The 17,134-nt window shown below is 37.2% G+C and overlaps 1 protein-coding gene across 1 annotated transcript in view; it reads right to left on the reverse strand.

The window, feature by feature from the left end:
* SPIRE1 (spire type actin nucleation factor 1) overlaps positions 1-17,134 on the reverse strand; it is a gene marked incomplete at its 5' end in the record, with an annotated part of 44,917 nt that overhangs the window by 17,905 nt on the left and 9,878 nt on the right. The window contains 4 exons of the mRNA XM_029084619.1: positions 5,187-5,228; positions 8,777-8,906; positions 9,292-9,378; positions 15,911-16,075. Of these exons, the coding sequence (XP_028940452.1) occupies positions 5,187-5,228; positions 8,777-8,906; positions 9,292-9,378; positions 15,911-16,075 (424 nt within the window). The remainder of the gene's footprint in view (positions 1-5,186; positions 5,229-8,776; positions 8,907-9,291; positions 9,379-15,910; positions 16,076-17,134) is intronic.

A 17,134-nucleotide genomic window follows, 5' to 3' on the forward strand; every position in this document is an offset into this window, starting at 1 on the left:
CAGCAGGAAAACAAAAACTAAACTGCCTCATCTACCTGCTGCCAATACCACTTCTTGAGACCTCATAATTAGCTGGCATGCAGTTGATTGAAGAAGCTCAGGGTCTCCTAAATGAGCAAGAGAAAAACCTTTGATTTGTCTTTTGATTGCACAGGGTGGTTCCTGAACAGACAGGCCAATGAAGCAGCCCCAGCATCAACAACAAAACAGCCAAAGGTGTTGTCCCTCCTCCCAAAAACTTCCTGGGTGATGACTCCCCTGCCTGATGGTAGGGAGGCTGAAGAATGGCCTGTGATTATTGTTGGACTCACCAGAATAAAAATGATGAGAAGGCCAACAGTATTGCCTTCGTTCCAAAAAATAAAACACACAATAGTTCCGGGGAAAAGAAAGAAGAGGGAACATCCACCAGACATCCCCTAGCGCTATGGGAGGTGATGAAATGTTTTCTGTTATTTTCTGGTTTGTTTTGGTTTTTTGTTTGTTTGTTTTGGGGTTGTTTTGCTTTGTTTTCTAAGAATTTAGACTCAATTTCTTTAGGCCCCAGAAAGGAAAACTTCTGATTAATTTTGGAGGTAATTTATGTAGCCAATCGCCATCTACAAAGCCTGAAACAGGTGTTATTTAAGATCACAGATGTATGAATTGTTCAGAAACATATCGTTTATAAGTCTTCTTGAAATACCCAAGAAGCTTTAGGTGAATTGAGAATACAATCCACAGTACTTGTTTTGAAGGGCTCTTCAATAGGAAATGTCATTTATCACCATTCTTTCCTCTACAGAAAAAAACAGGGAGTTTTTTTACAACTTCCAAGCATTGAAGAATAAAACAGTAATAAACCAACAAAATCTACAGAAGTAAATTGGAAAATCATCGAATTTATAAAATCTATTTTGACAACAGTGCTGGAGTTCAGTTTATCATTCCTGCACTTACAGTACTGGATATACATGAATAAAAGGATTATCATAATTTAAGGAAGGGATAATGAAATTTTAAAGTTTCAGCAAGCAGATTTCAACAGAAATAACTTGTTCCAAAATTAAAACCAGGATTTGTTAGCAGATACAGAACAAAAAATGATTACTTTAAGCTATTTTAGTGATGTACTCAGGCAACAGAAACATTACCATGTGGCAAATAATCATACATTATCACAAACAAGATAAAATTAATCAGGATAAACAAGTCAGGAACAACGATTAGACTAATGCTTATAAAAATGAATATGCTAGAAGAAATTAATAGACAATTCTTTGAAACAAAAACCTTTTTTTTTTAATAGGTAGTAGTTTCACAATCTCTAGTTTCACAGAACATCTAGATGTTTTGGAGATGATTCAAATTATGTTAAAAAAAAGGCTTGTGTGAGTAACACCCTGGGGTTAAGATTTTATTAGAGTCAGACACACTGAGAGAGTGTAATTTCTCTGTGTTTTCAGGCAACAAGTACAAGGAACAGTACCTGCAAATTGGATGAATATGTTTGGTTTCTTTTGAGTTTCTTCTAAGCTATCATTACAACAGGCAAATGAAAGAAGATACGGTCTAGATTTGATCACTTGATCTTTGTGTTGGCCTTCCCTGACTAACCCTAAGAAGAGGGAGACAAAAAATCCCACCCTAGGATAATATGAAATGTGCCTTTATTTACATGTAAGATTATGTTTCTTACGAAACAAGGCATTAAGCAAACCATAGATTACAAGCAAACCACAGCAGTCATGTAACCATATGTTGTCTGCCTCCTAACCAGCTCTTCTTGGCAAGTAATGACAACATAAACCTGAATTTTGTTCTATACAGCAAATGTACTCCTCAACCTTATCATTTTTACACTGAGTTTAAAAGAAGACTATTTGCAGAATTAATATAGGTATATGATGATGATGATATACTGGTAAAGATTATATAATGAATAATGGTAACAGAGATGTGCTGTTCCTTTCAATGGACTTAGATGTTGAAGTCAAATCTGAAAACTAATAAATCAGTATACCAAACTGCTAGTCTTTTGCTGGTGTTTGCATGACATTTATTATTGTGTTCTCTCAATTAAGAGATTACCAGGACCTGGTGGAGTTCCTTCTCCGCACTGCTCCAAGGCACAGGCCTTGTAAAGCCAACAGTGATACACATCACCTCACAGGGTTTGGAACAACAGGAATAATCTCCCTGACATTTGAGTTTAAATGTTTCAGCTTCCTTTTTCTTCTCTCACTGCACACCCCCACCCCCAAAATGTACAAACTGTTTCTGAAGTAACAACTTCATCGGCATTCATACAGCTTTGAGGTAAGAACTTGAACGTTAAGAGTGTGAATGACCTATCTTTTGAGCTACATTCAATGCAGTGCCTAGACGTGAAGTTGCTTTTAAGCCATTTTTCTATTAGAAGAGGGCAATGACTGCCCCGGTCCCTATCTGACATCTGAGAGCCTCTCAGATCACTCTCATTACAGGTGGCTACCGCTTACTCCTTCTATTCCACCAGTAGGAAACAGACACGTAAAAGAAGGTTCCAGGCACCCCTCCTCTCCTCTTCAGGATGACAACAGCAGGCAGACGTGTGGAGCTGGACAGAGTGACATACCAACTACACCGGCTCGGTGCCAGCTAGTCTTCTCAGTCTGCATTGTCCCAGTTGCAGACAGCAAGCATAATAAAAACCTGCACCTGTCCTTTAGCACTTAGTAGGAAACACTTCTGGTTTTCAGCTGGGTTGTGTTTTTTCATTACAGCAATTCCATCAAGCAGAGAGCAATGAAAGCAGTGAAAAAACAAGTATGTGGAAACAGTGATCACAGAATGAAAAGACAGTATAGCTTCCCAGTCTCCAAAATAATGACAAAAGTAAAGGACACAAAGTAACAACATTCAAAACTACCACTTATCTGCTTACTATTGACATCCCCACCCATCTAATTCATTGGTACTGCTCATCTGGTGTCTCACATCTACCTAACTGGAATGTTTTAATCATCCTGAATTTACTTCTAAAGACAATTTATCAGATTACTTACTCATGCCATATGATACTACCTGCTGAGAAACACATCACTTGAAAAAAACAACAATCACATTTGGGAGATGGATAAAGAAAACAGGAAGAGTTCTTCGATGGTCAGTCTTAAAGAGCAAATCCAAGTACAGTATAGATCACTAGGGAGCTACTTCTTTAAAATAAAAACATTATGATAATGAATTAATGGTTATGAAGGGAGCTTTTACAAAATATTGTTTGGATTTAAACAAATGAATATGTCTCAGGATTCTTAGAAATAAAAGGCAAAAGAAGCAGCAGACAGACAGATGTAGAAGGACAGACCTGAACATTTCCCTTTTGTTGGTCACTGGCACATTCAGTTTTATCGCCTTAAAACTGAAGGAACTTTTGGCATATCTGAAAGCAGTTTTCTTTTTGAAAACTGAAGTTTGCCTGTTTATGCTATCATCTGACACCCTGAGGAGCCTTCAGCTTTCAGTGGAGTAAAACATAATGCCAAGTACTTATATAATTTGAATCCTACCAGACAGCTGTAGGAGCTGTACAATACACCATCAGTGTAAGGTCTCACACAAGGGCTTGAGCTAGATTAACAGCTTGTCACCGCCTCTGCCAGGGAGAGCCTGTTCCTTCCTCCCATCCACCCATGCTCATCATCTGCCCTCAGCCAGCTCTCTGATCATCTGAACAGATAGTAAGCAGGTTTAAATGACTAAAAGAGCAGAAAAACAACCTGGAAAAAAAAAAAAAAAGTATTTCTTCTTGAGTTACAGAAGTTTAACCAGGTCATCTCGTGAATAAATGAGCAGGACTGGCACTGAGGAGGAGGGGGAATCACATGCTTGGATGAGAGTTTGGGGAGGAGAGGGAGCAACGAGAGCCCCTCTGCTTCTTGACAGTGGCAAGCTCTTTACTGGCTCAGCCAGAACATGAAGTCATGTTTACAGATGAACTTTGCTCCCACACTACAAAACTATTGTGTTTTTCATATTACGGTAATCAAATAACTTCTATATGGTCTTCCTAGTTCACAATATGCTAGCATTTCAGTCAGATTATGCCTTTCTGTGGGGAAAATAACCACATGAGGTTAAAGGCTGCATGGAGAAATGGAGGACCAAGAGTCCCATATGAGATATTTCTAAATGCAACTGGAAGGAAGCAGGGAGGGTACAGCTGCTGTTGCTTCTTCACAAAATGAGAGCATGGATTTATTTGGAGATTGTTTTTCTTGGGAGTCACTTAGGGGAAATTAGGTAAGAGCTAGCATAAGAGCTCTCCTCAGCGGACAAACCTCTGAGGCTAATGTAGGATATTTCCAACCTCAACAATGGAGTCTTTGGGCCTCAGCATCCTGGAAAGTTAGTGCAAATGAGGGAGGGATTAATTTGTTTTCTTGCTAGTATGCATAAACTCTCTCTGACGTTGCTGACTCAGAAGTAGAACATGTTCATACAGTTACTGCACATTCTCATTAATGGCCCACCAAGAGGAATCTTTAAATTTTATATTAGATAGTGAATGAAGGATCTGCTATCGAATCCTCTGTATCACTTATTACCAGCAACTCTTACCAATTTATTTTGTTAACCAGTAAATAAGGAAGGTTTAGCCTCTTTTGAGTGAACATCTTTGATTTCACAACTCATAAAGCATTTCCTGTGAAGACACTTGGTAGAACTGTCAGTTCCTTTCTAAGCTTATTGTATTCATAGGTGTATGTCATTAAATCAAGAAAGGTAGATGAGTTCAAAACTAGGTTTTGGATCCTTGTAAGAAATGAAGTACTGCAAAAGACGGTCTAGTCAAAAAGTGAGTGTAAAGACACAAAGGTCAGATTAATAAATAAGTAAATCAGACTTGAAAGTGACACTGTATTCTGCAATCATTTTTAGAATTTGGAATAGCTCTGGGCCACTTTATTTTGGTTATTTGTTTAAATAGAATTCTAGCACTCTATTTCAGGTGAAATACAGTTGTTTCCTATACCTAGGCATCCTTTTATGGCAAGGCAAATGTAGGCATTAATAAGTAATTTATCTTCATTTTTATTTTCACTGACCATATCTTGGAAGAATCCCTTCAAGTTTCTTTCTTAAATGGGAATTCAACAAACAGATGGAACAAATTTCACAATAAGCACAATAACCACGTCAGGTGTCGCTGCACCTTTTACCTGACAAGTCAAAACTGTAAGACATGCTAAGTGGCCGCAATGCTGTAAAAAAGAAACAAAAACAACAAAAAGAAAACAATTCAGCTATTAGAAAAGCAGAGGGGTAATAAAAACAAAAGATTAACTCCACTTGAGACATTTTGGATTCTGTTGGCTAAATCCAAAATGTGTCAGACATACTATTGCTTTACTGTAGTAAAGCTCAAAGTCTGAAAACTACAGTAGCATGAATGGGACTTGCAAACAGAGCAATTATAACTATATTTGTATAGATGCACAATAACATTTTTGGAATTAAATAAATCAAATATCAAAACAAGAGGCAAGTATCTTAAAAATGGAATATTTTCAACTAAAATGCCATAAAGGAGAGAAAGGGGAAAGGGGAAAGAGAGAGAGAAACAGAAGAGCGGAAAAACCTCTGAAAGTACAAAGCCACATTTCACACAAGTTTCAGTGACCTGAAATAAAGATATTTCTAATTTTTTTAAGCATAATCTCCAATGATTATAATTAAAATAATAAAGAAAGACACTCAAGCTAAGCTTGAGCAGTAGTTTCCTTGAAGAGGATGGAAAAAAAGGCCAAACAGTGTGACTTGTGCTGATTCTTGTTCTTTTTAAAAAAACTTAAGTGAACTTAGCCTTTAGAATGTATCCATAATATTATCCTCTTCTTTCTGGGCTTCTAACCATTTTATGCCTAGATAAGAAAGTGGTCAGATGTTCTTTATTTCTGGAAAGATCTATCTATATTTCCAATTAAACAGTGTAATTCAGGGAGTAGACAATCAAAATATTTCTCAACTGAAAACAAAATTTCAGTGCACTAATCCAAATAAGCAGGTCAAGCCCAGAGACAAGAATGTACAAGAACACATCAAAACTGACATCAGCTTACCCATCTTACTTGACAGGTGATAAACATGCAAGTTGGTATGAAAGGGTCTGTCAGCCACACATACCGCTGCATTAAAAGATGTTTAAAAAAAATGTTGTGCTGGGACAAGTTTTGCTCATGAGAATAATCTGTGTGGTGAACACAGTAGGTGGCTGACTCAGAGCCAAATTTGGCAGTCAAGATATTTTTCCTGTAGTTCATAAACTAGACAACATCAGCCACAGATAACAGCTACAGAAACAGTATTTAAATCCCCATCCAAACTTAGCATAAATGGAAATATATTTTAAAGCATAAGGGTATTTACCACCTAATGCTGAGTCCTAACTGAACATCCATAAACTATGTACATGAAAAAAAAGTTTTCTCCAAGCTCCGTTAGCTAAACTTGCTTGAGTCATAAATCCATGTTTTTAATTAAATGGACATGAAACTCATGGTTGTGTTTGTCTCAACAGCTTACTCTGATGATTTTTGAAGTCATTTGAAAGCTCTCTCCAATTCCTCTACTCAAGCCTCTCTCTTTATGAGAGCAGCTACCAAGATTAAATTACCATTTCCATAGAAGTTTTCAACTGAGAGCTGGCAGCCACAGGCTGGTTTTTCTCAGTGGCAGCTCAGGGGAGAAAAGATCTTACCTGCATGCATGTGTTGTGCAGAGCAAAGGGACCAGCCTGTGGCTGCTGGGAAACACATGCCATACATAGGTCCATCCATATCACAGAGGAGGAACTGCAAGAGCACAGTCCCCCTCACCCCAACAGTCGAGTGTAGTTGTGTGCTTGACTGCTATAAACTGAGCAACAAGGAGTAACTCTGGGACATGTGCAATGTACCTTATACTCCCAAATATTTCACTCTAATGCTTTTTTTGTTTCTTTTCTTTTTAATAGCAACAAGTATTTCTGTCCAGATGGTGCAAGTGTCCCACGTGGTATTTCTCCTTAAGATTTATAATCCTTAAATCTCATTACCTTACATGTTGTTACACTAAGTTATAGGGCAGATCTATTTGTACCATACTGAGTATCACTAGCATTACTCCGTTCCCAATTCTGCACAAACACATTTTATTCTAAAAGAAAATCTGTATATAACAATAATTTCAGTGTGAGAAAGAACAAACCCTTGTATTTCAACATAAGAACAAATTATCTTTAAGGCCTTTGCTCTTTTTTCTTCTTCATGTCAGCAGCAAATAAAACAACTGGGAAATAAAACTGGCATGCATCCCCTTTTACACCTCCAGTAACATGGCATTTAATCCAAATAATTCACTGGACTGAAGGGGAATTACCACAGTTCCACAATTCAAGAATTTAATTCTTTAACTAAAAAGGAAGAGTTAGTGGAAGACAGCTATCCCTCATTGGAGGCCATGCGCTGAAATCAGCCCAGGAAGTCCTAACCAGTAATAGTCCAAAATTTAACATTGTTTTTAGAAACTGTTTACTAAATGGTTTTGATGTAATTTATATCAGTTAGAAATTGTAAAGATCTATTAGATCAAATTTCCTGCCCCTAAGAGGACACGATAGTTCCCAGATGGAGAGCATTTAAAATACTGAAACAATGTTTGAAAGAAAAGCAAGGAATTGTTCCACATTTCTACAAGCTTCCTACATTTGGAAAAATGTCTAGGCCTATTAGAAACATTAGGTGATACAGCAAGCATAAACTGAATCCAAACCAGAAACTGGAAGGCCCAAAGAAACAATATTCAAAACACCAAGCTTTTAAAAATGCACTCAAGCACTCGACAAACTCTACCAAGCACTTCAAGAACAATGCAACACAGCAAGACTGACTGTTTTTCTCCAGAGACAATGGGTTGTCACAACCCACTTGAATCTGTATCAGTGCCTTTAAGCACATGTGGCAAGCCCAAATATTGTGCAAAAAGCAGCAACAGAGTGGATTATTTCATGCCTTTTCAGCCAAAAGATGCCACATTTGGTCTTCAAAATCACAGCTATCTCAGTTTTTCTGACACAGTTAAATAGTGTACTCTTAAAGAAATTTAAGTCACCATGTAAGACTATATTTGTCATGCTTTTGTCAACAGAACCATTGAAATAAAGCAATTTGGTGATCATTGGAAAGCATAGTATTTGTATAATTTCACAGTGGATCGTTGAATATTCACTGCAGAAATTAAATACTTAGAATTATTTGCCCACTGAGAATATATACAAACACATGTTCCATAACTTAGAAAACGAAGCAAAGATTCAGCAAACAAAATCATAGTGGATTTTAAATGAAAATAAGGAAATAGATGATGCTAATAAAAAGAAACAAAGATAATAAAATTAATTAAAAACAGACATGTAAAGAATCCTTGCAGATATGTAAGGAATGCACTGGGGAGAAGCAATACCCATTCCAGTCTGAGCAAATCTAACATTAACTGTCATATGCAACAAGCAATATAATGCCATTAAATTTATCTACTACTTATATTAAAAACATGAAGGGAATCAGGTTGAACCATACAGTATCTTATTTTTAAAAATAACTTAGCACAAAGACTGCATAGTCCTAGAAAAGCCTGTAGCTTCTTTCTTCTTTCAAAGGGATGAGAACAATTTTATCTTCAGTGACATCTGCACCGACATTGCAAATATTGCTGCATCTTATGGTGGAAGTTTTCTGTGGATGCTGCAGGTAAAAACTAGCAATGTGCTTACCCAGCCTGCTACGCCTTATCTCATCAGGTGAGACTGGACGTAACTTCCTCTCTGCCTTGATTTCCTCCAGTATCCTTTCATGAAGGCTCCGTGGCCGTGGCGGAGTTGGTTTCAGTTTTCTTGCCGAGGCCTTGGGATATAAAGATAATCATATTTACATTAAACAGTGCTTCCTTGGAAGCAGATGTCACACTTTTTTGGAAAAAAATGTGGAAAACTGTGATATGATATTACATGCACTCAATTGTAAAACTCACATAAATCAGAGAGAGGATTGTATTTTTCCCCAATTCATTATCATTTCCCAGAAATAAAGGCCTGCTGGTATTAACAGCTATTAACTGGTAGGTGCAGGATACTACACACTGTTCTTTAAGAGACTGTGTTCTACATACAGAAGATAGTATTTTTGAAAGCCCATGTCAGAAAACATATTATTTAACATATTCTCTGGACACAAACATGCTTCAAAAAACCACACTTTCGCTAGGAATGAAGCCCACTGGATTACATACAGGATTTAATGGAGGTCTCGATCGGATGAAATCCAGGATTATTTCATGGGCACTCTTTTTTAATCGAGGTGGAATGTCACCGTTGACCTGGAAAGGAGAAAGTGAAATATGTATTTCCATGGTTTGTATTCATATTCATGCAGATGATGAGATCATTTGAAAACTCACAACAACCCTGACAGAGCGTGCAGTATCTGACACCTGCACCAGATGTAAAACCCCACCAGTCCTGAGCAGAACAACAATCCATATGCAGAGCACAGGCAAGCAAAAATGTAGATAACAGCTTTTAATCTTTGCAGATAGCTGCAGAATAACCACAGCTGCAGCAGCTTTAATCAGCAATACTTAGGATTTTTAAACGATGCAATCAAACATCATGACTGCAATCGTGTCTATGGAGAATGCAGATGAAGATTGTATCCTGCTTGGAGGAAAAGTTGCCAACATCATTTTTAAGAACAGCTATTTGAACCATGTGTCACTGCCAGCCATTACACAGTCTATACTCTGCTCTTAGCCTCTGAGAAAACATGGATGCTCTTTAAGACCCCAGTTTTCTCGATCTCCTTGCCATCTTCCAAGCACTATGTGAAAGCAAAGCTAGAGCTGGCACAATCACCAATGATTTGCTTGTAGCAATGGATGAAAAATATGTTCCCATTGTTTTTTTGTCTTTACCACCTGTCTCTGCTGCTCTGGCCATGAAGAGGTGCCCTTGTGTATAAATCCCAGCAGAAGGAGAGGGAAGCCCTGAGCATGGTTTCATAGCTACCTCTTCATCTGCACTTTAAAGATTGCTCAAGTGTAAAATGAAGTTTGTTAATGTAGCTAGAAATCAAATCACCAGAATGCCATGGCATGCCATTGGAAGCACAGGAAGTACGCTTCCTTGCTGTAAATCATAAAAGAGGGGCTGAGTGAGGGTTGTTTGCTTGTTTGGCTGGTTTTCTCTAGAGAGAAAGAGACATTTCTTTCTCTGATACCTCATTTAGACATAAGACCATATACAAGACATCACAGGAAAGAGTCAACAATTCACTATATGCATAGGTTATAAAAGAAGGCAATGAAAGTTTTCCTATCATATGAAGAATTTATAAATTGTAAGCTAGGAATAAGTGCATGAATTTGCTTAAAAAAAAAAAAATCTACCTGTCAGGTTCAGTCTTCATACAGCACAGTGCCCAATCACACTGTCAGGGATGAGAGAACATCCTATGCCATACATCCTTCTGGTACCTTCTATTACCAGACAACAGCTGGATATCCAATTTGACAGAAATTCCTTTGACACTATATTTCTTAGATCTAGTGTTCCAAATTTCAGCACTTTTTTTTTCTATTTTTCTTTTTTTTCCTCTTTCTTTTTTAAGGGTGAGTTTGCTCATTGTTCTTTGAGAGACTATTCATACAATCTCTGTAGTCAGAAAATACCTGTAAAGACACAGCTCTGTGTCAAATCACATGCACTTTTGCTAACCAGAAGGAATACTGCAGTCATAAAAATGGGCTTAAATGCCATTAAGGTCACCTGAACATAATCCCTAACTGAACTTCAGTAACACCATGCAGTTTCCATATAAGCTGTGCTCACCTCAGACATGCTGTTTCCAGGCTGAGGCAGAGCGACAGCCTCCCAGAGAAGATTCATCCCTTCCTGATAAGGAAGCAGCTGCAGAGTCCATCCTGTGGAACATTTCAATTGCTTTCCTGGGGACTCTTTCTGGAGGTATCCTACCCTAGATATGGTCCAAGTTCCATTTGTTCCCCTCACCCACCTCCTTATCTCCCTTGGAGTGAATTTCATACAGCTTTGCACCAAATACCAAGCTGCTAAACTCCACAACATGCATCACCTTCCCTAAAAGTAGTGCAGAAAAATTAAAATTGAAAAGGTTTATATTAAATGGTGATTTGACATTTTACGACGAAGAAAATATTATTTTAAGTGGTGTGATTGATTTCTTCTGTTTAAAGACTGAGCATTTTTTTAAGGCCAGAATGCTTTGCAGGATTATTAATGAAATGAGAAGTCTCTCTTCCCCAGGTTACTGTTCATCAGATGTCAAAGTTGATAGCTGAAATTGAGAGTTATTACTATCAGAAGAGTCATTTTGTAAACTGATAATCTCCTTTCCAACCTCTCTGCACAACAACAGGAAATAAATAATACATGGCTCTGAGCCTTTCACCTCAGGGCACTCTAAGCCCTGACATAATGCCACTAGGGTATAATTAGTTTCAGTATTCCCATCTGATTGGAAAAGGAGAAATGGAAGATTTGCTCAAGGTGTTTTCCAAAGGATACATGGGCATCTGGTGGCAAAGCGAGTGGATGTTTCACAGACAAGCCAAGAACAGGAGCGCTGGTGACAGAAGCTACCTTCTCATTCTTGGCACGCAGACAAGAAGCTTTCCAAACAGGAAAGACACTGAAGGGAAGCTTTTATCTCTCTGTCCACACTAGATCCATTTCTTTACTCAAACTAAGTGTCTCTGTATTGAGCTATTTCATGTGCATCTTTTACTTTTAATTAATTAAAATTCATGGCTCTTGATTAAAGTCTCAATCAGAGATATATTGCACAGATGAAGCCATGATACATGCTGGGGAGAAAAAAACCCCAAACAAATCAAACAAAACAAACTGAAAACCAACAAAATTATCTTTTTTTTCCACATACCATATTGGTCCAACTGCAAACTACTACTTAAGTAAATACCTCAAAACACTGTAAAGCTATATTAAGTCTTCATGTGTGTAAAATGGCTTTTGTACACCAGTATGCATTAACACTGGCAAGAAAGCATAACCAATGATTATAAAAATCAACCAGAAATTTAGAGATCTAAACAGCTAAAGCACATAAAAATTACCATGTAATCATCTACACGCTCACAACTTGCTACCATCACATTTTAATATATAAATATGGATGTGCAGTTAAAAAAATAACTGCAAATAGTACTTAGTTACCTTTAGCTGAAATCTGAGCTTTAAAAATGCTGATCCCAAACAAGAAGTACATTGTACATGACTTTCACAAAAACTACATCACCTATCATTGACATTCAATTATCTCAGCCATTTATTTGTCTCACTAGAAAAGATGACAGCATTAAGTAGGGGAGTGCTTTCTCTAAATAATAGGTAACATGAAACTGATACTGTTTTGTACTATCTAGAAATTTTAATTTAAAATGAAATTGCATGGACACTGAAACAGACAGAGGGGGCATGCTACATCATTTCCAGAACAGCTCATGATAAAGTCCTGTAGTGGATTCAAGTACTATCAGTGGATATATATTTGCCATCTTTCATTATGCTGACAGTATAGTGGTTTCGCTAACATAGTTATTACACAGCACGTATTGGACACCACACAGCCAGCTCAAGCAGCAGTCTCCAAGGATTAAGTGCTTTGGTACTTCACATCGTAAACCACTGTATTTACAGTGCTGTTCCTGCAGATCCATTATAGATACAAGTTTATGACACTGTTATGATATCCAAATTACTTACACAGTCACTCTGTCTTGGAATACCCCTAAAGCACGATGAGGAGCTGTAAAGCTCACTGCTTTACCTAGGATGACTCCTATACTTCTGCAGAAACATGTGACAAAGGCAGAAAATGAAAAAGGAAACCTGCTTAAAGCAGCTGAATACCACTGAGTAGAAGTAAATCAGACCTGGGTGTAAGAGAACAACAGACTCTGCAGTGCTCAGCTGGACAAAATGGTCAAAGTCTTCTCCTCACATTGTCTACGTCCAGCTTGAAACCTCTGAAATCTCGCTTAATTTAATTCTTAAATTTCTCCAAGTGTTGACTCTACCAAAGTTGGCAATTTTTAACTTGTTGGGAGTGAGTGCTCCATAGGAGAAAAATGCTATCAAATCTCTCCAGGAAGACATTTAAAGACTATAAAATGCCAGAACAAAAGTTACCTTGTTCCCACAACCACCATAGAAAAAAGGACTCTTGCATCGGGATAGAGATGACAAATTTGAAATTATTTTCATGTGTACTGAAATAGAAACGCCAATGTCACTGAAACTAACAAAACCAGTTATTTACAAAAAGCCCAGAATCTGACATTTTACATCTTCAAAACATTTTCAATATTTGCACTAAGACAGAAGATGGGCAAGAACAGACAGCTCCAGTTATTGGCATCTGTTAATTCAACGCTTCTGATAGTCTGAAATACCAAAATAGTTCCTAAGTAATGCACCTAATAGGAACATCTGTTCCTTTCCTAATTTCTACTCAGAGTACCGAGCAGTCAGGGACAGATCAAGGTACTCTTTTAAACACAGCATTATATTAATAAAAAGATCAGTAAAGATTTAATATAGCATTTAATTTATTATAAAAAAATTACTTAACCTCTTGTTTTCATTAGTAGCATACGCATTTTCCCAAGCTACCAAGTCTAAAAATACTACCTACAAATTTAAAGCAAAAATCACTTTTAATAAAAATTTTGCCAAACATACATTTTGACTGATAGAAAGAAACATAATCCATCTTTCCCAGGCTGACTTAAAATTCAGATTTAGGATTCTTGTCCTTTTTTCCTCTTCTCAAGAACCATGACAGTTTTCTCTAATGGGAATACATGTAATCAGCCTTGACCCATGACAGTCAGCTAAAAGATGCGATCTAACTAAACTTGCAATTTCATGCGAATCCTTCAGGCTCCACACATTCCATGTCAAGCTGCACTCATTATTGTGCATGCTTTGCACATTCTTCAAGCAGACACCGCCGCACAATCCAAGTTACCGAATACAAGGTTTCTAATAAGAAAGAGATTATTTTTCTAACACAATGTCATTAGCAGTTGTCAGACTGAGCCAGCAGTTGCATCATGGACAACACTACAGGTACTGTACCTGCAGCTGATTGCAATCCCAGCACATTTTTACACCCAGAAGTCACTTTGGACAATCTACCTAGTAGACAAGATATCGGGACAAAAATAGATGTTTGCAGGGATTTCATATACAGAGAGAGTCTGGATGAGCAGAGGAGCAGATGTGCCTTCAAGACCTACCATATAATGAAGAAAATCTCTTCTGAAGAGGCAGGAGCTTGCTCAGCAGAAGACGAATTAAAGGCTAGTCTGACAAAAGCAAAATTAGATGACCCAGGGGGTTCCCATTCAAACAAAACTACTATCCTGATTGCATATAGTAATCAAGGTCCTGAGGGTACTGCTCCCCTTTTGCAGTGGGTAGTAGGAACACTTAGCACAGTTCCCTGAATTGTTAGCGGAAAGACAGATAACATCATTACCTGTACGTACTTTATCCTATTGATTTAACATTAAAGCAACATCTGCTGCAGAAAATAAATACAATGTGATAGTCTAAATCCAGATCTTGATTAGAAAACTACTTTCACCTCATATATAAAAGGCATTTATATTTGTAACAGAACTAATTTATTTGCTCATCATGTAGTTGTTCCAATTTTTAATTCCTTTATTCTTTTTTCTAATGATCTCTGATAGAACAAACGACATGCTTCCTGTCTCTCCCATCTCCCCTCCACCCCCATCTCTGAATTTTTCTGGTGGAATCATGCCTTTCTCACTAGCAAAGGCTGTGTGAGATTTTGTCAGGAAAGTAAATACATTTGAACACTGAATATTCTAAGAAAATGCTTAGAAAAAGATAAGTAAGCGCAAGGTATAAATATTGACATTGACCAAAAACATGCCTCTGACAAAGGGGTTTAAAATGTCCTACTAGGGATAAGGAGTCCTTTAGATCAGTTGCTAGCTTATTAGGAAGAACACCTTAATGTTGAACACGATATAAACCAAAAGGAAAGAAAGAACAGGGAGACACCAGTAAATACCAAATGGGTTCTGATAAAAACAGTGCCCCAAGTCAATCTTACATGCACTTTTATGAGTATCTAGGAGGAGGAGACCCATCAGTACTCTCCAGCTTGCTTTGGCATGTTGTCTTGACTTGAAAACAGCAATAGGATATGCTGAAAATAATTAAGCTCAGCTTCTACAAACTGAAGATTTAACTTTTTTTACATAGAATATTCCTTGAAAATTCGTAACAGATCATGGTAACCTAAGTTTTCAAACACTGTAATATAGATAGTAGGTAATAGAAGTTTTCAACCACTGCAGGTTTTCCTTTCCCGTCATAGTATGACTCATGGAACAACATGGTAGCACTTTACATTCTGGAATTCCAAAAGTTATGTTGTAACTCAAGATAAATGTTCTCCCCAATAAGAAAATTCTAAAACAATCTCTCAGTGGAAAGCGTGACAGGACTTTTGATATGACTCTTAAGGTTATCATAAAACCAACACAAGTCATTTGTTCAAGCATATGATATGTAGGTATGTCGTTCAGAATTTTAAATGCCTGCCATATGGAAAACAAAATGAACAACATTTGTTGGTTTCATGTTTTTCCCCCCTCAATGTACTATGTAAATTTAAGATGCCCTGAACATTACTATCTGCATGAAATCATAATTTCAAAGTTCTCAGAAAAAAAAGGGAAGAAAATAAGAAGACAGAAAAAGAAAAGAACATTTCAGATTTGACAAATTCCAGTGATTCTCTTGACTTACCATGACCTTCCTTAAGGTATAGCGTTTGGATCTAATATCATCCATCAGCATTTCATAGGGTGTGAGCTGATATTCTATGGGGAGTGGGTTGTACTGACGCTCTTGAACTTTCTTAAGTTTAACGCCATTCCGTAAATCTCGCATCACTTGTACCCAAAAACGAGCCTGAAGAGAAAAAAGAGAGAAATTTTATTTAATACCTTACCTTTGAATATTACCTCAGATTAAACCAAAGTCGTTCATTCCCTCTTCAGGACGTCACCAAATATGTACAGCTGCACTATTTTATTTTTAAGACATCAACCAAAATCCTTATATAAGCCTATTTTTAACCCTCCTAAATATAACAAAATTCTGTTGCAACTCAGCAGGACTGCAGAGTCTCATCTCAAGTGATGTTAATCTCTAAGATAATACAGAAAAAAAAGATCTAAAATTCTTATACCATACGTCTGTATTTCCATTTGAAGTATACTGCAAGCGTATCAGGAAAGTTTCTTGACTTATAGTTAATAGTATGTGAATTAAAACAGTGATTTAATCTGAAACTTTATTTCCCTTAGGCCCAGAACTTTCTTGCAAAATTTCCCAGAATTTGTTCTTCAAATAGAAATTTTGGAATGGACTCCAAATTCTAAGGTCTAGCAATGTCCTCTCAGTACTCAACTTCCTTTTGTTCTGCCTATAAGAGCACCACACACTAACACCTTCCTCTCATTTTCTGGGCAGCAAGAATGGCTGGACAGGAGGAAGAGCAGGTGGTGGACAGAAGATTGGGAGATTTAAATAAAGTACTTTTAAGAACCTTGTAATACCCCTCTATGAACTGGCAAGAGTTGTAACTAGAAAATAAAAAAAGCTACTTTCTGTTAAGAGTTGCTCTATAACATTTTTCTTTCACCACTGGAGAAAGTCAGCTGGTGACTCTGACTACTGCCTGGCTGTCCCTTTGAAGGGCAGTCAGCATGATACTTGTCTAAATGTTCAGTCTTTTTAAATTGCAAAAGCTTCTCCATGAAAACAGTCTAAAGAAAACATGTAATGCTTGGATACTTGTATTGTTTCATGTGTCTGTGAAGGAAGGCTGAGACTCCATTTGGTTCTAACTTGTCATGAGTTACTATTAATTCATACGTTAAAAAAACCAGATACTGATTTTAACATAAACCAAACAACTTTAGGTAAGCATTATAAAGAAATATAAACTACTAGTAATGATGCTAA

Source organism: Antrostomus carolinensis, unplaced genomic scaffold (assembly GCF_000700745.2).
Source record: "Antrostomus carolinensis isolate BGI_N321 unplaced genomic scaffold, ASM70074v2 scaffold26104, whole genome shotgun sequence".
Lineage (NCBI taxonomy): Eukaryota > Metazoa > Chordata > Aves > Caprimulgiformes > Caprimulgidae > Antrostomus > Antrostomus carolinensis.